General features: G+C 56.5%; 2 protein-coding genes across 2 annotated transcripts; both read left to right on the top strand.

Moving 5' to 3' along the window:
* Positions 1 to 47: 47 nt before the first annotated feature.
* MRPL2 (mitochondrial ribosomal protein L2) lies at positions 48 to 4,427 on the top strand. Its single transcript, XM_062186153.1, has 7 exons — positions 48 to 245; positions 1,879 to 2,047; positions 2,911 to 3,052; positions 3,164 to 3,279; positions 3,353 to 3,463; positions 3,749 to 3,822; positions 4,174 to 4,427. Exons 1-7 carry the CDS (start codon positions 150 to 152, stop codon positions 4,384 to 4,386), a joined length of 921 nt encoding a protein of 306 aa, XP_062042137.1. The 5' UTR covers positions 48 to 149; the 3' UTR covers positions 4,387 to 4,427.
* A 571-nt stretch (positions 4,428 to 4,998) lies between these two features.
* On the top strand, positions 4,999 to 23,941 carry CUL7 (cullin 7). The gene is made up of 26 exons (XM_062186149.1): positions 4,999 to 5,093; positions 5,743 to 6,330; positions 6,749 to 6,900; positions 7,039 to 7,539; positions 7,995 to 8,133; positions 8,223 to 8,419; positions 8,682 to 8,937; positions 10,914 to 11,151; positions 11,233 to 11,338; positions 12,331 to 12,558; positions 12,772 to 12,862; positions 12,949 to 13,120; positions 13,287 to 13,392; positions 13,676 to 13,771; positions 13,954 to 14,129; positions 14,447 to 14,580; positions 14,895 to 15,077; positions 15,328 to 15,434; positions 15,520 to 15,702; positions 20,099 to 20,259; positions 20,350 to 20,566; positions 20,680 to 20,938; positions 22,692 to 22,816; positions 22,943 to 23,069; positions 23,155 to 23,360; positions 23,552 to 23,941. Exons 2-26 carry the CDS (start codon positions 5,751 to 5,753, stop codon positions 23,873 to 23,875), a joined length of 5,064 nt encoding a protein of 1,687 aa, XP_062042133.1. The 5' UTR covers positions 4,999 to 5,093; positions 5,743 to 5,750; the 3' UTR covers positions 23,876 to 23,941.
* The last annotated feature ends 356 nt before the right edge of the window (positions 23,942 to 24,297 follow it).

The following is a 24,297-nucleotide window of genomic DNA, read 5'->3' as shown; positions in this document are numbered from 1 at the left end:
CCGGTTTGGAATTGACGTTCTCTGCCCGCCTCCGTTTACGTCAGTGGAGAGCGACGGTGCAAGGAGCAGCCAACGTGATCCGTGATCGCCAGGCAGCCTGGCTAAAGGCGTAGGTGGCGTGCGGAGCCCAGCAGACTTTAGCCACCTCCATGGCCGTGTGTGCCCTGACCCGCACTCTGGGCTCCCTGAGACTGGGGTCCCCAGCCGTCGTCAGCCCCGTCCCGAATCTGTTCCCCGCCTCCCAGGTAATCCGCTTTACTCAAGAAGGAGGCTGTTTGGGTTTGGGCCGCCGGAGAGGGGTCAGCTGGCGATGGGAGTCTAGGGATGCGAATCGGGTCGGAAAACACAATAAGACCTGTGACCTTGGATAAGGCACTGTCAGCCCCAGCTGTCTGTAAGTGTTGCTATGTCGTAAGACGGAATTCCTCAGACGAAATACTGGAGGTGAAAATGCTTTGCACATCGGTTGTACTGGTTCTAGTAATAACTGATGTTTATTGAGTGCTTGCCATAAACCAGCATCAATAATAGACGTTTCAAATAAATGAACTCTTTTCAAGCGCCCCATGAGGTAATTATTACCATTCCCATTGTACAGATGATAAATGGTAAGGCTTCCAAGGTCACACACCAAGCGTTACGGCTGTGCAGTCTGGCTTCAGAGCCTGTGTTCTTAGCCGTTGAGATACTTAAAAGGATGAGCTATAGCTGAAATTAGAGAATGCAGGGCAGGATACCACGAACAATGTCTTCTGGTGAGGGTATCCTGACCTTCCTGGTAAGCAAATTGGGAGTCACAGAAAAGTTTTAAGTCTTGCCCAGGCCGTTTAGGGGAGAGTTTGGCAGAAACATATTTAAAATTCAAAAGCAAAGCAGTCTACTCTGTGAAAAGCCGAGGAACAAGACATTCATATGTGAATGTAACGCAGAGGCCAGAGGTACTTACAGTGGTACTTGGGCGGGTGGAAGTTACCAGCGCAGGAGAAGGGAGTTGTTGAGGGAAGGATGTGCTTCCTGGAGATGGAGAGTTTTGAGCCAGATTTGGAAGGGCGATGTCCAAGGAGAGAACATTCCACGGAAGAACCACTTCAGAGGAGCAGTGATGAACACCCGGAAAAATGTTCTGCTCTGGTCTGGGCAAACTGTGAAAGGTGGAGGTTTTGGAGTTTTAGCTACAGGCTAAAATTGGTCTCTGCCCTCTCCCCTGGGATTTTTGGCTTTTAAAGTTTATTTGAAGGCTGGCATTGTGACACAGTAGTTTGAACCATCACCTGCAACGCAGGCATCCCATGTGAGCATCAGTTTGAGTTAAGGCTGGTCTGCTTCCAATCCAACTCCCTGCTTATGCATCTGGGAGGGCAGTAGGAGATGGCCCAAATATCTGGGCTCCTGCCATCCACGTGGGAGATCTGGATGAAGCTTCCAGCTCCTGGCTACTGGCTTCAGTCCTGCCATTGTGACTACTTAGGGGGTTAACCAGATGATGGAATCTCTCTCTCTCAAATAAATAAGTAGATCTTTTTAAAAAATACAAAGTTTATTTTAAAGGCAGAGGAACAGGAAGAGGGAGAGAAAAAGAGATTTTCTTTCTGCTGGTGCACTTCCCAAATGCCTGCAACAGTTCAGAGTCTGGAACAACATCCAGGTCTCCCACTTGGGTGGCAGGGACTAACTACTTGTGCCATCACCTGCTGCCGGTCAGGACTGCGTTAGCAGGAAGTAGAGTAGCCAGAACTGTAACCAGGCACCCTTGTGTGAAATGTGTCCCGAGCAATGGCTTAACCTGTTAGACCGCAGTGCCTGCCCTCTCCCTTGGTTTTCTATGGTGCTTTTCCTCCAATTCACTTTCAAGTGAAAAAGGTTTCTGTTTAACCCTAGGTGATAAGCAATGCCCTCCTCCAACTGCCCTCTGCCTTGACATTGCTCCCCTGTCGCCCGGTCGTTACCTCTATGACCCTTAATGCCAAGTTTGTTTCCTGGAAGAATGTTACCAAGTACACCGTTAAACCAGTGAAGATGCGGAAGACTGGGGGCCGGGACCATACAGGTGGGAGCAAGGGCAAGGGGGGGTAACTAGTAAATGGGAAAAATGGGCCAGAACACTAGCCCTGTGCATTAACACTCTTGTACCTTGTAAGGCAGAGGAATGTCATTAAAAAGTAATATGTGGCCAGTGCCATGGCTCACTTGGCTAATCCTCTGCCTGCAGCGCCGGCACCCTGGGTTCTAGACCTGGTTGGGGCACCGGATTCTGTCCCGGTTGCTCCTCTTCCAGGCCAGCTCTCTGCTGTGGCCCGGGAGTGCAGTGGAGGATGGCCCAAGTGCTTGGGCTCTGCACCCCATGGGAGACCAGGAGGAAGCACCTGGCTCCTGGCTTTGGATTGGCATAGTGCGCCGGCCGTGCCAGCCATTTGGGGGGTGAACCGATGGAAAAGGAAGACCTTTCTCTCTGTCTCTCTCTCACTGTCTAACTCTGCCTGTCCAAAAAAAAAAAAAAAGTAATATGTGCCTTGGAGCGGGGAATGGAATATGAAACAACAGATAGCTGGTCTGTGCTCAGAGACAACCCGCAGGACGTCTTTCTTCATACCCTTCAAAAACTATAGCAGTTGAACTCTTAGGTGCAATTGACACGACCCTCAGTAAACTTACTGAATTCAGTAATTTGAAAAGAGTTTATCTGGAAGAACTGTAGTTTAAGTTATCATATGATTATATTTTTATCAAGCTCTGTATAGGTGTTGCCACACCCCTGCTTACCCCAGTGTTTTGTCTGCACGTTTTTACAATTTCCTGCTTGTGTCATAATGCTGGAAGCACTGCTCTGTGGCCCAGGATGAGCCTGTTCCCAGTGCTGGGGGCTTGAACAAGTCTGCTCTGGATCATGTCTCTGAACTGTCCCACCCGCAGGCCGCATCCGCGTGCACGGTATAGGCGGGGGCCACAAACAGTGCTATCGCATGATCGACTTCCTGCGTTTCCGGCCTGAGAGGGAGACCGAGCCAGGACCCTTTAAGGAGAAGGTTGTCACAGTCCGCTATGATCCCTGTAGGCAAGTTGGGGACATGGGATGGTGGTGGTGTGGTCTGAAAGACTGCTGTGTAGCTTCTCAGAAGATGTGAGCTGACCAGTAGCCTGCTCACCTGTCCATCATCCTGAACAGGTCAGCAGACATAGCTCTGGTTGCTGGGGGCAGTCGGAAACGCTGGATCATTGCCACAGAAAACATGCAGCCTGGAGATACAATCCTGAACTCGGACCATATAGGTCGAATGGCAGGTGAGAGATGGCTGCCGGGTGTGAGGACCGAGGGCTAGGAAGGTTCACGTGCTGAAGAAATTCTGTCTTTTAGTTGCTGCCCAGGAAGGGGATGCACATCCTCTTGGGGCCCTGCCTGTGGGGACCCTCATCAACAACGTGGAAAGTGAGCCAGGCCGGGGAGCCCAGTATATCCGAGCTGCAGGTACGGGGAAGGCAGCTGCCTGGGTCCTACAATTTGGAAGCCCCAGGGGTATCTAACATCACAGTTCTCTGCACCTGTGGGCCCACGTCTGGTCTGTTGACAGAAAAACAGTAGGGGAAAAATGAGGAACGTGAGGAAGAAGAGGTGCTTGTGTTTCGACCTCAAACAGGGCACCCATCCTTCTTTGTTGCATCTGCTCCTAAAGGGCACGGCCCCTCGTCAATCCCCACTCCCCCACGTCCTCCTCCTCTGTGGAGGTGGCAAAGCTGCATATCCCCTCCCCAGGAACGTGCGGCGTGCTGTTGCGGAAGGTGAATGGGACAGCCATCATCCAGCTGCCCTCCAAGCGGCAGATGCAGGTGCGTGTGTGGACACAAGTGGGGGGGGGGGTCAGCAGAGGAGAAACCTGGGGAATGCACCTCTTCTGCCTGGGGATAGCTCCCAGGTGTTTTATGATGCCAGGAACTGCCCGGAGCGGGGTCTGCCCTTTGCTGCCACATGACCAAGCACGCCTTGTGGGGTTGGCACCATAGAATAGGAAGTCTTTTTCAGCTCCCCAGTTCCTGCTGTAGAATCCACACTTAGTTTCCACCGTGGCGTGCTCTCTCCTCTCATGGAGTGGAAGAAGCCTCCCAAGGCTCGGGCCCTCTACCCTGCCGGGCTCTTTCCCCTCCAGGGAGCATTCGGCTCCATCTGCTTTCTCTTGGCAGGTGCTGGAAACGTGCATAGCAACGGTAGGCCGAGTGTCCAATGTTGATCACAACAAACGGGTCATCGGCAAGGCCGGGCGCAACCGCTGGCTGGGCAGGAGGCCTAACAGCGGGCTGTGGCAGCGCAAGGGGGGCTGGGCTGGCCGGAAGATTCGCCCGCTGCCGCCCATGAAGAGTTACGTGAAGCTGCCCTCCGCGGCTGCCCGAAGCTGACATCCCTGACTAATAAAACGCCTCCCCATTTTTATCCTTTACTGCTCTGGTGTGGTGGTGGTGTTTTTTGCTTTGAGGGGGTAGTGGCGGTACAGACTGGACAAGAGACAAAGCTACAACCCAGTGGGGCAGGGGGAGGAAGGAAAGGACGGTTTGGGGCCGCCCCCACTCCGTGTACTCGTAACCGAGGTGGGAGGAAGGAATGACCTCCAAGGCTCGCTTCAGTCCCCGCTTCGGGAAACGGGGAAGGCACTTCCGGCGGCGGCTGGCGGGAGGACAGAAAGGAAGAGGAAAGGGCGGCGCAGAGCGGCAGGCGCGGCGCTCCGCCGAGGTGGCACTCGCGGCTCCGCCCCGGCGTCCTCTCAGGGCCCCAGGTTTTCCGCTGGGGACGGCGGAAGTCAGTTCTTAGCTCCGGGCGGGCAGCGGAGCCCCAGGGCCGGGCTCGGGCGCCGCCGGCGGGGAGCAGGCTCCGCCCCGTCCCGGCGGCCGCCCCCGGCGCGTGCCCGCGAGACCAGGCACTCGCCCGGGCGCCACGCCCCCCGCGCGCCCGGCGGGGACACGCCCCCTCCCGCCCCACGCCGCGACCCCCTCGGGGAGCCCGGGCGGGCGCAAACTTCCGCCGCCGCCGCCGCCGCCGCCGTCGTCCGTGTGGCGTCCCCAGCTCTGCGAAGGACAGGCGTCGCGCCAGGACCCGGTGGAATTCTGAGGTGGCCAGAGCCCCGCCGCGGCCCCCTGCCCCTGCCCTGGGTGGCGCCCGCCCGCCCGTTCCCCCTGCGGCCCCCGGCTCCCTGGACCGCGTGGCCCCCTCCCCCCGCCGTGCCGCGGGATGCGCCCCTCTCCCGCGCGGCTGCGCTGCCCTGACGTGCCGAGCCTCGCGCCCCCTCAGCCCCGGGCTGCGCGGGCCCCGCGGGCCTCGCGGCTCCCCGCCAGCCTTGCTGCCACAGAAGTGCCGGCGGCGCCCAGTTCTCGGGGTCTCTGCCACTCCGCTTCCCGAGCTGAGCCCCTAGGGTTGGCGCGCCTGTCCCCCCCCACGCCCGGGATCTCCCGCCCCAGCTCGCTACCGAACACACCCCCTTCTCCGCCCGTCCCAACTCCAAGGCCGCCCTGCCCCCACCATCCCTCTCCCACTCTTCCAAACCAGTCCGCCCCTGGCCGCAGAGCCCCCGAATTTTAGGCTCCCTCCTAACAAACACCCCAGTGTTGCGCCGCTGAGGCCTGCCCCACCCCGCGAGCGTTAGCAACTCCCGGGCCCAGCAGCTGCTGCCACATTTGCTTCCCCAACTCCTGCACGGCCTTGGTGTCCTGACCGCCCCTCTCACTACAGCTTGCCTGTTTTTTCTTCCTTGTGTGTGCCAGGTGCCAAGATGGTGGGGGAACTCCGTTACAGGGAATTCAGGGTCCCCCTGGGGCCCGGCTTGCACGCCTATCCTGATGAGCTGATCCGCCAGCGCGTGGGCCATGACGGCCACCCCGAGTACCAGATCCGCTGGCTCATCCTCAGGCGTGGGGATGAGGGGGAAGCGGGCTCCGGCCAAGTGGACTGCAAGGCCGAGCACATCCTGCTGTGGATGTCCAACGATGAGATCTACGCCAACTGCCACAAGATGCTGGACGAGGACGGCCAGGTGGTCGGGCCCTCACAGGAGTCCGCGGCGGAGACTGGGGCCCTGGACAAGTCTGTGCTGGGCGAGATGGAGACGGACGTGAAGTCTCTGATCCAGAGGGCCCTCCGGCAGCTGGAGGAGTGTGTGGGCGCCACCCCTCCTGCACCTCTGCTTCACACGGTGCACGTGCTCAGCGCCTACGCCAGCATCGAGCCCCTCACTGGCACATTCAAAGACCCGAGGGTCCTGGGCTTGCTCATGCACATGTTGAATAGTCCTGATTATCAGATCCGCTGGAGCGCAGGCCGGATGATACAAGCCCTGTCCTCCCACGATGCTGGTGAGGGGCTGTGGGGGGGGGGGGGGATGGCAGGAGACAGGCTGGGTCAGCTCAGGGACTCGGGACACTGTGGCAGGAGCCTGGCCTTGTTAGAATGCAAACAATTCTGCTGTCCTTCTGTGACAGTTGGAGGGAAAGGGAATGGAGGGGTGGGGTGGGGGAGGATTGAGCCAAGGTATCTCTGCAGAAAGAGAAAAGACTGCATCCTGGAGAACCTCATATAACTTGGTCTTTTGTGCAAAGAGTTTAGACTCTGCCATGTGTGTGTCGGGATGAGAGAGTAAACTGGTTTTGGAAGCTTATCATGTTGCCACCATGTGGTAGCAGGAGGACTGGATTGGGAGCACAGAGGGCTCAGGCGAGATGCCTGGGAAAGGTGAGGTTAGGGAGTCGTCACCGACTGAAGCGTGGGTTGCAGGGACCCGGACCCAGATTCTTCTGTCACTGAGCCAGCAAGAGGCCATTGAGAAGCAGCTGGATTTTGACAGCCGCTGTGCTCTGCTAGCACTGTTTGCACAGGCCACGCTCGCCGAACATCCCATGTCTTTCGAGGGCATTCAGCTGCCACAGGTATCATGTGAGGGCCAGGTGGGGGAGCTGTGGGCAAGATCTGGGGGCTGGGCCTCAGTAGCTGTCTCCAGAGGATGCTACCAAGAGGGACACTAAAGCCGGGACGAGGCGGGTGTGGCCACGAGTTGTATCCTGCAGGTCCCAGGAAGGCTGCTCTTCTCCCTGGTGAAGCGCTATTTGCATGTCACCTCCCTCCTGGATCAGCTGAATGACAGTGCTGGAGAATCGGGCGCCCAGAACAACTCTGCTCCTGAAGACTTGAGTGGGGACAGGGCTCGGCTGGAGCTGGAGTACAGCATGGCCATGGGTACCCTGATCTCAGAGCTGGTGCAGGCCATGCGCTGGGACCGGGCCTGGAACAGACCAGGGAGTTCTCCACGGTCCTCCTGTTCCATCTTCCAGCCTCAGGTGGCAGATGGGGACCCTCAGCTCCCACCCACCGAGGCTCAGCCCACCCTCAGGCGGTCAAGGCGGTTTCGCCCTCGCTCTCAGTTTGCAAGCGGCAATACCTATGCCTTGTATGTGCGGGACACGCTGGAGCCGGGGATGCGCGTGAGGATGCTGGATAACTTCGAGGAGATCAGTGCCGGCGATGAGGGCGAGTTCCAGCAGAGCAACAGCGGTGTGCCCCCTGCGCAGGTGGGTGTGTGGCGCCCAGTGATGGGACACTGCTGGGGACCTTCTCAGGATGAGGGAGCTCCAGCGGACTACCCCAGGAGAGAACCCTCAGGGAAGACCAAGATGGTGACAAGCATCTGCACTGGAGAGGGAGGATGTGGTGTCTGTGTTTAGGAGACGAGACAGCAAGGCTCCCTAAGAGGTCAAGATTAGAGAGATGGGGTGCGTGAGGGCAGGAGGAAGTGTCGGGACAAAGGCCATCAATGAACAGGTGAAAGGAGACCCATCCCCCAAAGGAAAAGGCGTCCTTTGAGTGCGTGTATATGTTCTCCATGTGCCAGTGTCTTGTTCTATGGAGATTTTTCCAAACCTGAGCAAGCGGTCGCCCTAAGGGCTTAAGTCCTCATCGTTGGATCACACCCGGTCATCCGTGAGCCCTCTCTTCCCTCTCCCTCTCCCTCTCCCCCATCTTGCAGGTATTCTGGGAGTCGACAGGCCGCACCTATTGGGTACACTGGCACATGCTGGAGATCTTAGGCTTTGAGGAAGACATGGAGGACATGGTTGAAGCTGATGAGTACCAGAGGGCGATGGTCAGCGGCGCTCTGGATCGAGGTGAGCTCGGGGAGGAAGCAGGGGTCAGCCCTGAGCCGAGAGGCAGTCTGGGCTGGGTGACGTCCTGTGCGCGTGGCCCGTCTCCACAGCCCTGCCCTCCTTGCGCTGGAAGCCCATGGCCGAGCTCCATGCTGTGCCTTACGTGCCGCCCGAGGATGAGGATGCTGAGGAGAGGGAGCACCTGACCCAGGCTGAGTGGTGGGAGCTCCTCTTCTTCGTCCGGAAGTTGGGCGAGTCTGACCACCAGGATGTTCTGCAGCTCCTCCAGGAGAACCTGGATGGAGAGGTAGAGACCCCTGGAGGCTGGAGGGCTGCACTGCGCGTGCTGGACTGTGACAGAGCCTTTGGAAGGCTCAGGATGGGCAGTGGGGGCTGGAATGTTGGGAGGTGGAAGGAGTGGGTTAGCTTTCTGGGAGGAGCCAGCTGCCAGCCGTGAGAGGTTCACAGTGAGGGGTGTGTATGCAGAGAGACCCCTGGCCCTACCAGGTCGCCCTGAAGCCTGGGAGTCCTCAGGGCTGCCTGCAATGACAGCTTTTTCTCCCTGGTAGCATATTCTGGATGACGAGATCCTGGCCGAGCTGGTAGTCCCCATAGAGTTGGCCCAGGACCTGCTGCTGTCTCTGCCACAGAAACTTGATGACAGCGCCCTTAGGGACCTGCTCAACTGCCGTATCTACAGGAAGTATGGGCCTGAAGCCCTGTTAGGGCAAGTGGCCTACGCATCCTCTGTAGAAGCTGAGCGAGATGTCCTGCTGGAAGCCCAGGCCCGACCCCAGGAATCAGAAGACACAGCCAGAGCTCAAGGTAGATACAGACAAGATAGAAGCTGTGTGGATTTGCTTTAGGAGGGCACTGGTGCAGGAGAACTGTCTGTGCTAGTAGCTGTGCAGCACTGTCTGGGCAGGATGGCCTCTTAGAGGGCAGGCATTGTGGTGCAGCAGGTTAAGCTGCTGCTTAGGGAACCTGCATTCCATGAGTGCCAGTTCAAGTCCTGGCTGCTCCGCTTCCAGTCCAGTTCCTTGCTAAAGTGCCTGGGAAGCAGGAGATCGTACCTCCAAGTATTTGAGTCCCTGCCACCAACAGGGGGGACCTGGATGGAATTCCTGGCTCCTGACCTCTGTTGTGCCCATGTGGGACGTGTACAAGTGACAGAAGATCTCTCTGTCTCTCTTGCTCTGGCTGTTGCTTACTGTCACTCTTTTTCTCCACACCACCCCTCCCCACCACACCCCGCCTATCACTCTGCCTTTCAGATAATTAAGTAAATGGATGAATCTGTAATTTTTTTAAAAAACGTGGCACCTTAGGAAGAATTTGAAACTTGGAGATAATAACAAATGAAGTAGATGTCTTCCCATCAAAGAATGAAGGAGGATGGAAAGTTAGAAAATTGTAAGAGATGTTTGCAACCTTGAACAAGCCCTCAGGTGGGAATATTTGGTGCAGAGGTTAGGTTACTGTTTAGGATTCCTTCATCTCCTGTTGAAGCACCTGGTTTGAATTCCAGCTACTCCATTTCCGATGCAGCTTCATACTAATGTATACCCTGGGAGGCAACAGGTGATGGCTTAAGTACCTGGGTGCCTGCTACCCCTCTGGAGAGACTGGATTGAGTTCCAGGCTCCTGGCTGCAACATGCCCTAACTGTTGGCAAGCATTTGGGGAGTGAACCAACAATGGAAGATCTCTCTCTTTGTCTCTCTGCTTTTCAGATAAAATGAAAATAGATAAAACTTAAGAAGAAAATGTAGTTGCTCTTTTGCATTTTTATAAAAAACATTTATTTATTTGAAAAGCAGAGTTAGAGGGAGAGACAGAGAGATCTTCCATCAGTAGCCAAAAGCCTCATCTGGGTCTCCCACATGAATACAGGGGCTTAAAAGATTTATTTATCGAGCTGGTGCTATGGTGTAGTGTGTTAAAGCTCTGACCTGCAGTGCCAGCATCCCATGCAGGCACTGGTTTGAGTCCCGGCTATACTTACTTCTGATTCAGCTCCATGCTTATGCACCTGGTAAAGCAGCAGAGGATGACCCAAGTGCTTGGGCTCCTGCACCCTTGTGGGAGACCTGGAAGAAGCTCCTGGCTCCTGGCTTTGGCCTGGCCCAGCCCCAGTTGTTGTAGCCATTTGGGGAGTGACCCAGCAAATGGAAGACCTCTCTCTAACTCTACCTTTCAAAAATAAAACAGACTTTAAAAAAAAAAAAGTTTATTTATTTGGAAGAGTACAGAGAGGCAGAGAGATCAGTCTTCTGTCTGCTGGTTCACTCCTCAGATGGCCACAATGGCTGGAGCTGGGTTGATCCAAAGCCAGAGCCAGGAGCTTCTTCTGGGTTTCCCACATGGATGCAGGGGTCCAAGCACTTGGACCATCTACTTCTTTCCTAGGCCATAGCACAGAGCTGGATTGGAAGTAGAGCAGCCGATCTCAAACCGATGCCTATATGGGATGCTGGCACTGCAGGTGGCAGCTTTACCCACTACACCACAGTGCGGGCCCCCAGCTCCAACTTTTTGTGGCAGAGAAAAACTGCTTTTAAATCTAAGTACATAGTCTGATGCCTGTAGGCAGAGAGCTGCTTAGCTACCTTAAGAATATAAAATATAACGTGTTTTAATGCCATCTTGTAAGATGAGATCTTCAAACCTAACTTTCAGGGAGATAAATCAAAAACATTTTTCGGAGAAATGAGAAAACATGATTGAGAGTTGTGACTCAGTCCTTTTGTGATTGCTGTCACTTACCGCGGCCAACTCTTGCGGCTCCTCCTCTCCCGCAGCCAAAGAAGCCCTGTGTCAGAGCCCCAAGTCTCCTCTGCAGCGTCTGGCAGAGGATTGCGGCCCCACTGGGAAAATCCTCCTGGATCTAGAGCAAGCCCTTAGCTCAGAGGGCAGCCGGGAGCACGCAGTCCCACCCTTACTGCTGCAGCTCCAGCGTCAGCCCCAGCCCTTCCTCGCACTGATGGAGAGCCTCAGCACCCCAGCCACCAACAGAGCCCTGCACCTGACTGCTCTGAGGTCAGGGGGCGTGAGAGGCAGGGATGGGCAGAGGGGTCAGCGTGTGGCTGCCTGCACATCCGTGTCCTCTCGATCCTCCAGAATCCTGAAGCAGCTGGTGGACTTCCCCGATGCACTGCTGCTGCCCTGGCATGAGGCCATGAGTGCCTGCATGGCTTGCCTGCGGTCCCCAAACACCGACCGAGAGGTACCCCCACCCTGCTGTGGGATATGCTGGGAGGGAGAACGCCCGGGGCTGCCGCTGGTGAGCCCGACGCCCCGGGCAGCGCTGTGGGGGACACGACGGAGCCTTTGTGCTCTTGCATTGAGTTGTGTTTTTAAAATTGAATTTTATTTTTTTAAATAGGTAACACACTCACACGGTTCACAAATCAAAACGATGTAACAAGGTATACATTGAGCGTTCTTGCTCACACCTGCCATCCTTATTGCTAACTGCTTGTGTTAACTTAGGTACCCTTCCTGTGTTTCCTTGTGCAAATATCAATAAACCCAAGTGTGCAGTCTCACTTAGCGGCCCCTTGCTTACACCAGAGAATCTATATATGCTACATGAAAGCTTTAACGATGCTCTTGTCGGCCCCGGGGTGTGGAAGAAAGGGGTTGGAGGCAGCAGAGGGGACCATCACGAACCAGAGTCTCCTGTGAGAGCTACAGAGAGGGCCTGGTCACAGACATGGTCAGAGAATGAGGGTTGTTGTGGCAGTGGGTGTCTGCAGGCCGCACCTTTGGCTGGTAGCCAGGTTTAGGCTTCTGAGGTGGACTCCTTGAGTGTCCACACACAAATCTTGTCCTTCCTTGGGTCCCCCTGCCCCAGCCATACACATCTGTGCCTGGGGCCTGCACATCTCCACACAGTCCTCCAGCTGGTGCTTGGGTCCACTGGACCTGACCTGAAGAAACCCAGGTCTGCTGTCTGCTCCTCTTGCCGACATCATTAGCCTATATCCCTCGGGGGGCCAGGCACCTCTTGGCATTTTCCATTCATTTCAGTTTGTCTTTGGTTCTCTAATTCCACCTGGCTCTCACATCTCCCATCCCTGTCTTTTTTAGTTCCTCACTGTTGTTGTTTTCACCACAGCGCCCCCTGCACATAGCACACAGTGGCTCTGTACTGCAGATGCCCTTGTGGCTATGCCTTGTCCCCTGTGGTCACTTGCCCCTTGATGTGCCCTCCAGGTGCTCCAGGAGCTGATCGTTTTCCTGCACCACCTGACCTCAGCGAGCCGGGACTACGCCGTGGTGCTGAACCAGCTGGGAGCCCGAGATGCCATCTCCAAGGCCCTGGAGAAGCATCTAGGGAAGCTGGAGCTGGCGCAGGAGCTACGGGACATGGTGTTCAAGTGCGAGAAGCATGCCCACCTGTACCGGAAACTCATTACCAACATTCTGGGGGGCTGCATCCAGGTCAGGAGGGAAGTTTGTGGGCTCAGCCCTGTGTGAGCAGTGGTTGGGAGGGGTGCATGCCTGAGACTAGATGGCTCCCAGGAGCCTGGGCCTGTTCCTCCATGCCATGAAGGAAGTCCCACTGCTGCCTGGTCTCTCCCACACCGTGTTTCCATGCATCTGTGGTGTTTCTTCTTCCTCCCCTCCCCCTTCTCACCCACCTTCCGGCTGCAGATGGTGCTGGGCCAGATTGAAGACCACAGACGAACCCACCGGCCCATCAACATCCCCTTCTTTGACGTGTTCCTCAGATATCTGTGCCAAGGTTAATGCCCATCCCCCACCTTGCCTCGCATCCCCACACCTGCGCCTTCCAGGCTGTGCCCTCCACCACTCCCTGCTCGCCCCCAGGCTCCAATATGGGCGAGAGCGAGGACAAGTGCTGGGAGAAGGTGGAGGTGTCCTCCAACCCACACCGGGCCAGCAAGCTGACAGACCGCAACCCCAAGACCTACTGGGAGTCCAGCGGCAGTGCTGGCTCCCACTTCATCACCTTGCACATGCGCCAGGGCGTCCTCATCAGGTAACACGCACGGGTGCACACGTGCTCAGCCACACACCTGTGCTTTCTTGAGATGGCGCTGTGTGTCTTGCTGACAGCCTCCTCCCACTCCCTGAATTTGGCCAGAGAGTCCCCTGGCTCGGGTATGCCAGGTGCTGGTGCTCACTGGCTCCTCTCCTACCTGTAGGCAGCTGATCCTGCTGGTGGCTGGCGAGGACTCAAGCTACATGCCTGCCCGGGTGGTGGTGTGCGGGGGCGACAATGCGAGCTCTCTTACCACGGAACTCAACTCAGTAGGGACCCCTGTGCCATTAGCCCACCCCCACAGGATCCACTTTTGTACTCATACCCTAAACTCCTAAACTCCTTCCTGTCTTGTGCCCCCACAGAAAGCAGTGAGTTCTTTCTCCCTGTGCCTATGTGACAGCCTCAGACCCTGAGCAAGGACCCCACCCATCCCTGGGCTACAGAAGGGAGGGACAGGCTGCAGGGTCTGGAACTGGATGAACTGACTCGGGTGCACTCAGCTCTCCTGTCCACACATATGGCGGGAATGGCCCTGTCTTCGCCCTGCAGGTGAATGTGATGCCCTGCGCCAGCCGCGTGGTCCTCCTGGAGAACCTCACCCACCCTTGGCCGGTCATCCAGATCCGAATCAAGCGCTGCCAGCAGGTGAGGCCAAGGCTATGGGGTGTGGCCCCCAGGTGTGAGGCTCTGAGCCCTGTCAGCTGTGGCTGATCTTAAACCAGGTGACTGCTGGGGCCTGGGGCAGCCCTAGAGGGGAGGCTTGTTAGCATGGCTTACCCCAGCAATGCCACGGACGGTAAGTGAAAACAGGCCCGTATGTGTTGCAGGGTGGCATTGACACGCGCATTCGGGGTGTGGAGGTGCTGGGGCCCAAGCCCACATTCTGGCCAGTGTTCCGGGAGCAGCTGTGTCGTCACACACGCCTCTTCTACATGGTTCGCGCACAGGCCTGGAGCCAAGACATAGCAGAGAACCGTAGGAGCCTCCTGCACCTGAGTTCTCGGTGCGTGTGTGTGCATGTGCCTGGGTCTGTTTGCAAGGCGGGCTCACTGCAAATGGCTGGCATGCAGGGCTCAATGGGGACCATGGATGGGGCTTTAATGGGGCTTGGAGTGTAAGAGGAGAAGAAAGGATAAAGGGATGAGATTTCATGGGTGGGCTGGGAATGGGACTGCCAGTTAGCCCACAGCAGCCCCAAAGTACCCAGTGGGCTCTAGGATGGGTGCTGGGGTCAGCCAGCAACTTCAGGTTGGGTGGACGCTGACCAGGTGACCTGCTCCTCAAGCCCCTGACACCTTCCTTCTCCATCCTCATCCCCAGACTCAATGGGGCTTTGCGCCAGGAGCAGAATTTTGCTGATTACTTCCTCCCTGATGATGAGGCTGCCCAAGCACTGGGCAAGACCTGCTGGGAGGCCCTGGTCAGCCCCCTGGTGCAGAACATCACCTCCCCTGGTAACCGCCCCCCAACCGGCCCCCTTTACATTGCCTAGCCCCACTGACCAGCACCTAGCTGTACCCTAGAACCACCTGGGTTATGCTCTTGGCCCTTTGGTACCTGAAGTCATCACCCCAGTGCCCTCTGTCACAGCCCAGGGGCTGCCCCCTTCCCCACGTCTCCCAGGTGCCCACTGACACCGTAGGTGTGCGGGGGTCTCGCAGCCCAGTCCCCTGTGTCACTCTGGCTGCTCTCTGTACTGCTGTGCAGCCAGGTTCTCCCGCTGCCTTGCAGACATGCTGCACCTCGCTGTGTGTTTCTCTACCTCCAGATGAGGATGGCATCAGCCCCCTGGGCTGGCTGCTGGACCAGTACTTGGAGTGTCGGGAGGCTGCCCACAATCCCCAGAGCCGTGCGGCAGCTTTCTCCTCAAGGGTGCGCCGCCTCACCCACCTGCTGGTGCACGTGGAGCCCTGCCAAGCGCCTCCTCCGGTGGTGGCCACTCCTCGACCCAGTAAGTGTGGGGGAATCCTGGCAGAGAGCATCAGTTTCCTGGGCTCCCACTAGCACACCACAGGATCTGGCCCTCACCTTCCCTTCCCTGTGTGCCCAGCCTGTCCGTCCTGCAGGGTTGTGGATGATGTCCAGGGACGTCATTTTGGCTGGCAGTGTGGCAGGAAAGGCCCCAGGGTGCTCCCTTGGGTAGGGATCCAGGAGCCGAAGGGTTACCCCTTCCTGAATCTTCTTTTCCTCTGTCTCCCCAGAGGGCAGAAACAGAAGCCACGACTGGAGCTCCCTGGCCACAAGGGGCCTTCCCAGCAGCATCATGAGAAATCTGACCCGCTGTTGGCGAGCCGTGGTGGAGGAGCAGGTGGGCTGGAGCAGGCCTCGGGGAATGGGGGCACTGTGGTGGCGGCGTGCCGGCGCGTCCTCCTACTCCTGCCCCTTCCTTCCAGGTGCACAGCTTTCTGACGTCACACTGGCGAGACGATGATTTTGTGCCTCGCTACTGTGAACACTTCTATAACCTGCAGAAGTCCAGCTCTGAGCTGTTCGGGCCTCGGGCCGCCTTCCTGCTGGCACTGCAGAATGGCTGTGCTGGGGCCTTGCTGAAGCTCCCTTTTCTCAGAGCTGCCCACGTAAGTCTCCCACCAGCCCCTCACCTTTCCCCTGCCGCACGGTGGTCTTCTCCATTCCTGTTCAGTGTATTTGTATATAATCATGGTGTTGAAAAATGTGAAAAGTAGAAAAAAGAAAAAAAGTAGTGACTTGTAGCATGCTGTCATGCATATCTTGATGTGTATTCTTCTGTTAGGATACATGGTTTTCTTTTTTTAAGATTTATTTCTTTATTTGAAAGTCAGAATCACACAGAGAGAGGAGAGAAAGAGAGGTCTAAAAAAAAAAACAGGAGAAGCAGCTGGCTCCTGCCATAGGATCAGCGCGGTGCGCCGGCCGCGGCGCGCCTACCACAGTGCGCCTACCGCAGCGGCCATTGGAGGGTGAACCAACAGCAAAGGAAGACCTTTCTCTCTGTCTCTCTCTCTCACTGTCCACTCTGCCTGTCAAAAAAAAAAGAGAGAGGTCTTCCATCTGATGGTTCACTCCCCAAATGGCCACAATGGCTGGGGCTGCGCCGATCCAAAGCCAGGAGCCAAGAGCTTATTCCGGGTCTCCCACATGGGTGTAGGGGCCTAAGGACTTGGGCCATCTTCTACTGCTTTCCTAGGCCATAGCAGAGAGCTGGATTGGAAATGCAGCAGCCGGGTCTCGAACTGGCCCCCATATGGGATGCTGGTGCTTCAGGCCAAGGCATTAACCTGCTGCCCCACAGCGCCAGCCCCCAGGCTAATCCTCCGCCTTGCGGTGCTGGCACACCGGGTTCTAGTCCCGGTCAGGGTGCCGGATTCTATCCCGGTTGCCCCTCTTCCAGGCCAGCTCTCTGCTATGGCCCGGGAAGGCAGTGGAGGATGGGCCAAGTCCTTGGGCCCTGCACCCGCATAGGAGACCAGAGAAGCACCTGGCTCCTGGCTTCGGATCAGCGCGATGCGCCGACCGCAGCGGCCATTGGAGGGTGAACCAACGGCAAAAAGGAAGACCTTTCTCTCTGTCTCTCTCTCTCTCACTATCCACTCTGCCTGTCAAAAAAAAAAAAAAAAAGGATGCATGATTTTCTCAAGTAACTGTGTTGCTGTATCCTGTGTCCTCTTTAAATTAATTAGTTAATTTTTTTATTTGAAAGGCAGAGAGACAGGAACAAAGATCTATCTACTACTTCTCTCCACCAAACACTTGCAACAGCTAAGGCAGGGCCAGGCCGAAGCCAGGAGTCTTGAACCCAGTCCAGGTCTCCCCATGTGGGTGGCAGTGAACCAAACACTTGGGCCATCACTTGCTGCCTACCAGGGTGTATGTTATCAGAAAGCTGGAATGAGGAGCAGAGCGAGGACTCAAAGCCAGGCCCACTGATGTGGGATGCAGGCATCTTAACCACCATGCCAATTGCCTGCCCCTCCTGGGTTAGTTTTCTTTTAAAAATAATTTATTTGAAAGAGTGATAAAAAAGGAAAGATAGATCTCTACTTTGTCAATCCCAGATGCCCCCAACAACTGGGGCTGGGCCAGGCTGAAGCTAGGAACTGTCTGGGTCTCCCATGTGGGTGGCACGGTACTTGGGCCATCTGCTGCTGCCCGGCTTGACCCCAGGTACTCTCACATGGGCTGTAGGCATCCCAAGTGGCAGCTTAACCTGTGCCGCAGGGCTCGCCTCTTGTATATTCTATTGACTGTTAAAATACAAGATTTTTCAGTGTTCCTATTTGTTCTCATTTTTTATTTGTGCATAAGCACCGTGTAATGGATATACTGTAATTTACTTCAGTATTTTTTAAAGATTTATTTATATATTCTTTTCCTTCCACTGGTTCACTCTCCAGATGCCTGCAGTAGTCAGGCCTGGGCCAGACCAAAGCCAGAGCCTGGAAGTCTGTCTAGGTCTCCCACATGGTGTTAGGGACCCAAGCACTTGGGCCATCATTTGGTGCTTTCCCAGGCACATTATCAAGAAGCTGGATTGTAAATGGAACAGCCAGAACTTAAACCTGGCACTCTATGGGATGATGATGTCCCAAGTGGTGAACCCACTGTGCTACAGTACCTACCCCACCATCTTTGTTCTGTCCACAAATATTTAATAAGAACAGTACCTGTGAAATACATGAAATCTATTTTTTTTTTCTTTTTTCTTTTCTTTTTTTTTTTTTTTTTTTTTGACAGGCAGAGTGGATAGTGAGAGAGAGAGACAGAGAGAAAGGTCTTCCTTTGCCGTTGGTTCACCCTCCAATGGCCGCTACAGCCGGCGCATCTTGCTGATCCGAAGCCAGTAGCCAGGTGCTTCTCCTGGTCTCCCATGTGGGTGCGGGGCCCAAGCACTTGGGCCATCCTCCACTGCCTTCCCAGGCCATAGCAGAGAGCTGGACTGGAAGAGTGGCAACCGGGATAGAATCTGGCGCCCCAACCGGGACTAGAACCCGGTGTGCCGGCGCCGCAAGGTGGAGGATTAGCCTGTTAAGCCATGGCGCCGGCCTCTTTTTTCTTTTTAAATTATTTTTTAAAAGATTTATTTATTTATCTGAAAGTCAGAATTATGCAGAGAGAGAGAGAGAGAGAGAGAGAGGTCTTTCATCTGAATGTTCACTCCCCAATTGGCTGCAATGGCTGGAACTGTGTCAGTCCGAAGCCAGGAGCCAGAAGCTTCTTCTGGGTCTCCCACGTGGGTGCAGGGGCCAAGGACTTGGGCCATCTTCTACTGCTTTCCCAGGCCATAGCAGAGAGCTGGATCGGAAGAGGAGCAGCCAGGTCTCAAACCGGCGCCCATATGGGATGCTGTTGCTTCAGGCCAGGGCATTAACCCACTGCGCTACAGCGCTGGCCCCTTTAGGTTGTTGTTGTTTTTTTTTTCCCACAGACAGAGTTAGAAAGAGAGACAGAGAAAAAGGTCTTCCTTCCATTGGTTCACCCCCCAAGTGGCCACTACGGCTGGCGCGCTGCACCAGGCTGAAGCCAGGAGCCAGGTGCTTCCTCCTGGTCTCCCATACGGGTACAGGGCCCAAGCACTTGGGCCATCCTCCACTGCCTTCCTGGGGCCACAGCAGAGAGCTGGCCTGGAAGAGGAACAACCGGAACAGAATCCAGTGCCCCTCTATTTTCTTTACATTAACTTAAACAAATTAAAGAACAGGCTGGCGCCATGGCTCAACAGGCTAATCCTCTGCCTTGCGGCGCTGGCACACCGGGTTCTAGTCCCGGTTGGGGCGCCGGATTCTGTCCCGGTTGCTCCTCTTCCAGGCCAGCTCTCTGCTATGGCCCAGGAGTGCAGTGGAGGATGGCCCAAGTGCTTGGGCCCTGCACCCCATGGGAGACCAGGAGAAGCACCTGGCTCCTGGCTTCGGATCAGTGTGATGAGCCGGCTGCAGTGGCCTTTGGAGGGTGAACCAACAGCAAAAAAGAAGACCTTTCTCTCTGTCTCTCTCTCTCTCTCTCTCACTGTCCACTCTGCCTGTCAAAAAAAAAAAACATTTAATAAGCACGTGATCTGTCTCTACACTGGGACAAGAGTAGAGAGTGAATAGTGAGAAGATGGGAAATCCTCCCTTCAGGGTTTACAGTGTTCCCAGGGAAGACACACGGTGAAGCAAATGATAACAGAAGTGCATGCACGCTGGGTAAGCAGGGCACAGCACAGCAGGAGCGTGAAGCCAAGCTCCGAGGGGCCTCCGGCTCTGTGTCACCAGGAACACCACAGTGCGGCCATCGACTGTGCATGGAACTGGCTTCCTCATTTTATAAAGTGTTGCTATGTAGCCCACCTGCGATACCAGCATCTCATGTGGGTGCCATTTTGAGGCCCAGCTGCTCTACTTCTGATCCAGCTCCCTGCTGATGTGCTTGGGAAAGCAGCAGAGGATGTCCCAACTGCTTGGGCCCCTGCATGCACGTGGGAGACCCAGAAGAAGCTCCTGGCTTCAGCCTGGCCCAGCCCTGGCTGTTGGGGCTACCTGGGAGTGAACCAGCAAACGGAAGATATTCTGTGTGTATCTTTTTTTTTTTTTTTAAGATTTTATTTGAGAGGTAGAGTTATAGACAGAGGGAGAGACAGACAGAAAGGTCTTCCTTCCATTGGTCCACTCCCCAAATGGCTGCAATGGCTGGAGCTGTGCCAATCCAAAGCCAGGAGCCAGGTGCCTCTACCCAGTCTCTCATGCGGGTCCAGGGGCCCAAGGACTTGGGCCATCCTCTACTGGTTTCCCAGGCCATAGCAGAGAGCTGGACTGGAAGAGGAGCAGCCAGAACTAGAACCGGCGCCTATATGGGATGCTGGCACCACAGGTGGAGGATTAACCTGTGCCATGGCACCAGCCCCTATGTGTGTCTCTTGTTTTGTAACTCTTCCTTTCAAATAAATAACATTTTAATCCTCCTACATAATAAGTTGGAAGAAGCTTCAGGCTCCACCTGTGCTCTTCCGACATCCAGGTGAGCGAGCAGTTTGCCCGGAACATTGACCAGCGGATCCAGGGCAGCCGGATTGGTGGGACGCGGGGAATGGAGATGCTGGCACAGCTGCAGCGATGCCTAGAGACTGTCCTCGTTTTCTCTGGCCTGGAGATAGCGACCACCTTTGAGCATTACTACCAGTGAGTGTGGACCTGCCAGTGGGAGATGGTGGTGGGCAGGCTGGGCTGGGCGGGCTGTGATGAGGCTGGGCCCTGGCTGTGTTGCTGCAGGCAGTATATGTCAGACCGTCTCCTGGCCGTGGGCTCGAGCTGGCTGGAGGGGGCCGTGCTGGAGCAGATTGGTTCCTGCTTCCCCAACCGCCTCCCGCAGCAGATGTTGCGGAGCCTGACCACCTCCGAGGAGCTGCAGCGCCAGTTCCATGTGTACCAGCTCCAGCGGCTTGATCAGGAGCTGCTGAGGCTGGAGGACGCGGAGAAGAAAATCCAGGTGGGTGCTGGGGGCTGGGGCGGGCAGTGGGGTGAGGGTACATGGGCAGAGAACAGAGGCGTGGAGTAAACTGGAGGAGGCCCACAGCATTTGGGAACCCTGTGCTCCTTCAGGTGGGCCAAGAAGCCAGCAGCCAGGAGTGTGAGAGCAAGAAGAAAGAGGTTGCTGGAGCAGTAGCGGCTTTGGATCTGGGGGAGGAAGAAGAGAATGAGGACCTTTATTATGAAGGGGTGATGCCAGAAGTGTCTGTGCTCGTCCTGTCCCCCCGCTGCTGGCCTGTCGCCTCCATCTGTCACACGATGGACCCCAGAATCTGCCTGCCCGCCTACCTGCGGGGCACCCTGAACCGATACTCCAACTTCTACAACAGGAGTGAGTGACCAGGCAGAAGGGCCTGCGCCTGGCCAGAGGACCTTGGGCTGGGATTGGAGCTTGGGGTTGGGAGCCTTGATGGGGAAAGAGATGTTCTTTAGGGACAAGAACTCCTTAGGCAGTGAGGAAGGGACTGGAGCATAGGTTTCTGTGTGAGGGGAGGCGCAGTCAGACACTAGTCCCCGGGTCGCTCCTCTTCTGTCCTTAAAGGTGATCCACACATCTCTTTGTGGGTTAGGGGGAGGATGACGGCAGCAGGAGGCACCTGAGGCCACCAGAAAAGGTCTTCTCTCAGATTGGGGCACGTGGCTCCTTCCTGGCCAGTCAGCTGTGGTCCTGAGTGCCCTCCACCCCAGTGGGGCTGATCTTGGGCCAGGCGGCAACACAGCAGAGAAGGCCCTTCCCAGGGTGCTCCTGGCCGGGGGGGGGGGGGGCAGTGTCTCCTCTGTCTCAGTATTCCAGCTTGATGAGCGCCCCAGTCCTGCCTCACCTCCTGATGTTATCTCCTTAGAAACAGTTGCTGGGGGGGGGGGGGTTGACTCAGCGCCTAACCGTGGTACATCTGCATCCCAGATGAGAGTGCCTGGGTTTGAGTCCCAGCTCTTTCCTGCTCATCTTTCAGCTCATGCGCACCCTGGGAAGCAGCAGATCACGGCTCAGGTCCTTGGGTCCCTGCCACCCATGTGGGAGATGTGGATGGGGTAGTTCCTGGCTCCTGGCTTCAGCATAGCCCCGCTCCGGGGTCCATTGCAGGCATCTGGGGAGTGACTCAGTGGATGGAAGATCTTCCTCTCTCTCTCTCTCTCTGCCTTTCAAATAAGTGAAAATACATTTTTCTTTTTTAAAAGATTTATTTATTTATTTGAAAGAGTTACACAGGGAAAGAAGGAGAGGCAGAGCAAGAGAGGTCTTCCATCTGCTGGTTCATCCCCCAGTTGGCCACAATGGCCAGAGCTGTGCCGATCCGAAGCCAGGAGCCAGGAGCTTCTTCCATGTCTTGGGCCATCTTCTGCTGCTTTCCCAGGCCATAGCAGAGAGCTGGATTGGAAGTGGAGCAGCTGGGACTCGAACCAGCGCCCATATGGGATACCAGAACTGCAGATGGTGGCTTTACTTGCTATGCCACAGCACTAGCCCCAATAAGTTTTTCTTAAAAATGCGCCACCCCTAGGCCGGCGCCGCAGCTCACTAGGCTAATCCTCCGCCTTGCGGCGCCGGCACACCGGGTTCTAGTCCCGGTCGGGGCGCAGGATTCTGTCCCGGTTGCCCCTCTTCCAGGCCAGCTCTCTGCTGTGGCCCGGGAGTGCAGTGGAGGATGGCCCAAGTGCTTGGGCCCTGCACCCCATGGGAGACCAGGAGAAGCACCTGGCTCCTGCCATCGGATCAGCGCGGTGCGCCGGCCGCAGCGCGCCTACCGCGGCGGCCATTGAAGGGTGAACCAACGGCAAAAGGAAGACCTTTCTCTCTGTCTCTCTCTCTCACACTGTCCACTCTGCCTGTCAAAAAAAAAAATAGCCCCACCCCACCCCACTGATGGTAACTAGAGGGTGCCTGGTGTGGGCTGGTCCCAGGTGGCTTCCAGATACCAGAGACTGTCGGGGGCTGGAGGTGGGAGCCATAGTGTGCACCGGTGCTAGCCCACACACTGCAGGGATCAGCAAGGACACAGCTTGCCCACAGCGCTCCCTCCCTGCAGCCCAGTGCTGTCCCCTCCTCGTCCCTGCCACCTCAGGTCAGAGCCACCCTGTTGTAGGTCGTGGAATGCAGAGGCGACTGCAATGGACGTGGCTGGGCCGGGCTGAGCTGCAGTTTGGGGACCAGATCCTGCACGTGTCCACCGTGCAGATGTGGCTGCTGCTGTATTTCAACGATCTGAAGGTGACCCAACCTTTCCCTTCTCCCCACAGCCCTTTATCTTTCTCCCCTACTCCTTGCCTCGCTGTTCTCCCACCCCCCCTCCACACTGTCTGGGGAGCCCTGAATGCTTCCACCTGTCCCCTCTAGGCCGTCTGCGTGGACAGCCTGCTGGCGCTCTCCGGGCTCTCTGCGGACCTGCTGAACCAGGCAATCGGGCCTCTTACCTCTTCTCGAGGCCCCTTGGACTTCCACGAGCAAGAGAACATACCAGGAGGTATGCTCTCAGGGCCACAGGGCCTCCCTCTGAGCCAGGGCCAGCCTCCTCAGGGGCCCCCATAAGTGGCCAGTGTTTATTTCAGGGGTGCTTAAGGTTCGAGACACCAGCGAGGAGCCCAGGCCAAGGAGGGGCAGCGTGTGGCTCATCCCGCCTCAGACCTACCAGAGAGCTGAGGACGAAGGGGGCCGGAACTTGGAGAAGAGACGGAACCTTCTGAACTGCCTCGTCGTCCGCATCCTCAAGGCCCACGGGGACGAGGGGCTGCACATCGACCAGCTCGTCTGTCTGGTGCGCAGCCGAGGGGTTTTGGAGGAGGGGGAGGGTCCATTGTTGAGGCCTCCGGATCACTGTGCAGCCTGAGTGTGAGAGAGGTGGGAGCAGACCCACGGTTCCCACGGCTTCCTCCCTAGGCTGTGGCTAACCTGGCAGCTAGTACACCAGGCACCGCCAACCCGCTGCTCCCCGTGCTTTGCCCGCAGGTGCTGGAGGCCTGGCAGAAGGGCCCGTGTCCGCCCCGGGGCTTGCTCAGCAGCCTTGGAAAGGGCTCCACCTGCAGCAGCACTGACGTCCTCTCCTGCATCCTGCACCTGCTGAGCAAGGGCACGCTGAGACGCCATGATGACCGGCCCCAGACGCTGGCCTATGCGGTCCCCGTGACCGTGATGGAGCCTCACACAGAGTCCCTGAACCCAGGCTCCTCAGGCCCCAACCCACCGCTCACCTTCCACACCCTGCAGATTCGCTCTCGGGGTGTGCCCTACGCCTCCTGCTCTGGCACCCAGAGCTTTTCCACCTTCCGGTAGCCCTGGAGACGGGGTCTGAGGAATGTAGGCCAGGGCTTTCTGCAGAAATAAAATGCAAGAGTTGCATTCTGTGGCCTGTGTGTGTGTGGTGGCTGCTGGGGGTGGGGAGGGGCTCTGGCACTGACACCACGGGATTCTTGCTAGGGTAAGGATGGCAGTGTGGGGAGAAAGGAGCAGTCCAGCGTGACTGCCCCCTACACCCCGTGGTACAGCAGGTTGCGTGGACTGAGGTGGGCCTCAGCCCCTTCTCATTCTGATGCATGTACACCCGGCAGGCTTGAGCCCTGAACCCCCACCTTGGTCCCTGGCCAGCTGGTGGTTATCAGGCAGAGCTTTGTTTTCCTCTTGGGGCACTGGGCCAGAGTCACTGGAACCCTGATGAGTAACAGGTGCAGAAGCATTTGATACAGCAAAGCCTTGGC

The sequence above is a fragment of the Lepus europaeus genome, chromosome 3 (assembly GCF_033115175.1).
Source record: "Lepus europaeus isolate LE1 chromosome 3, mLepTim1.pri, whole genome shotgun sequence".
Taxonomy (NCBI): domain Eukaryota; kingdom Metazoa; phylum Chordata; class Mammalia; order Lagomorpha; family Leporidae; genus Lepus; species Lepus europaeus.
This window is presented reverse-complemented; position numbering and strand designations above follow the sequence as displayed.

What these genes read in the sequence shown, in the direction of transcription:
- MRPL2 (XM_062186153.1), top strand. Translation starts at nt 150, where the DNA reads ATGGCCGTGTGTGCCCTGACCCGCACTCTGGGCTCCCTGAGACTGGGG. An exon ending in ATCTGTTCCCCGCCTCCCAG is followed by an intron (nt 246 to 1,878) that starts GTAATCCGCTTT and finishes GTTTAACCCTAG; the next exon opens with GTGATAAGCAATGCCCTCCT. An exon ending in CCAGTATATCCGAGCTGCAG is followed by an intron (nt 3,464 to 3,748) that starts GTACGGGGAAGG and finishes TCCCCTCCCCAG; the next exon opens with GAACGTGCGGCGTGCTGTTG.
- CUL7 (XM_062186149.1), top strand. Translation starts at nt 5,751, where the DNA reads ATGGTGGGGGAACTCCGTTACAGGGAATTCAGGGTCCCCCTGGGGCCC. An exon ending in AGACACAGCCAGAGCTCAAG is followed by an intron (nt 8,938 to 10,913) that starts GTAGATACAGAC and finishes CCTCTCCCGCAG; the next exon opens with CCAAAGAAGCCCTGTGTCAG. An exon ending in GAATCAAGCGCTGCCAGCAG is followed by an intron (nt 13,772 to 13,953) that starts GTGAGGCCAAGG and finishes TATGTGTTGCAG; the next exon opens with GGTGGCATTGACACGCGCAT.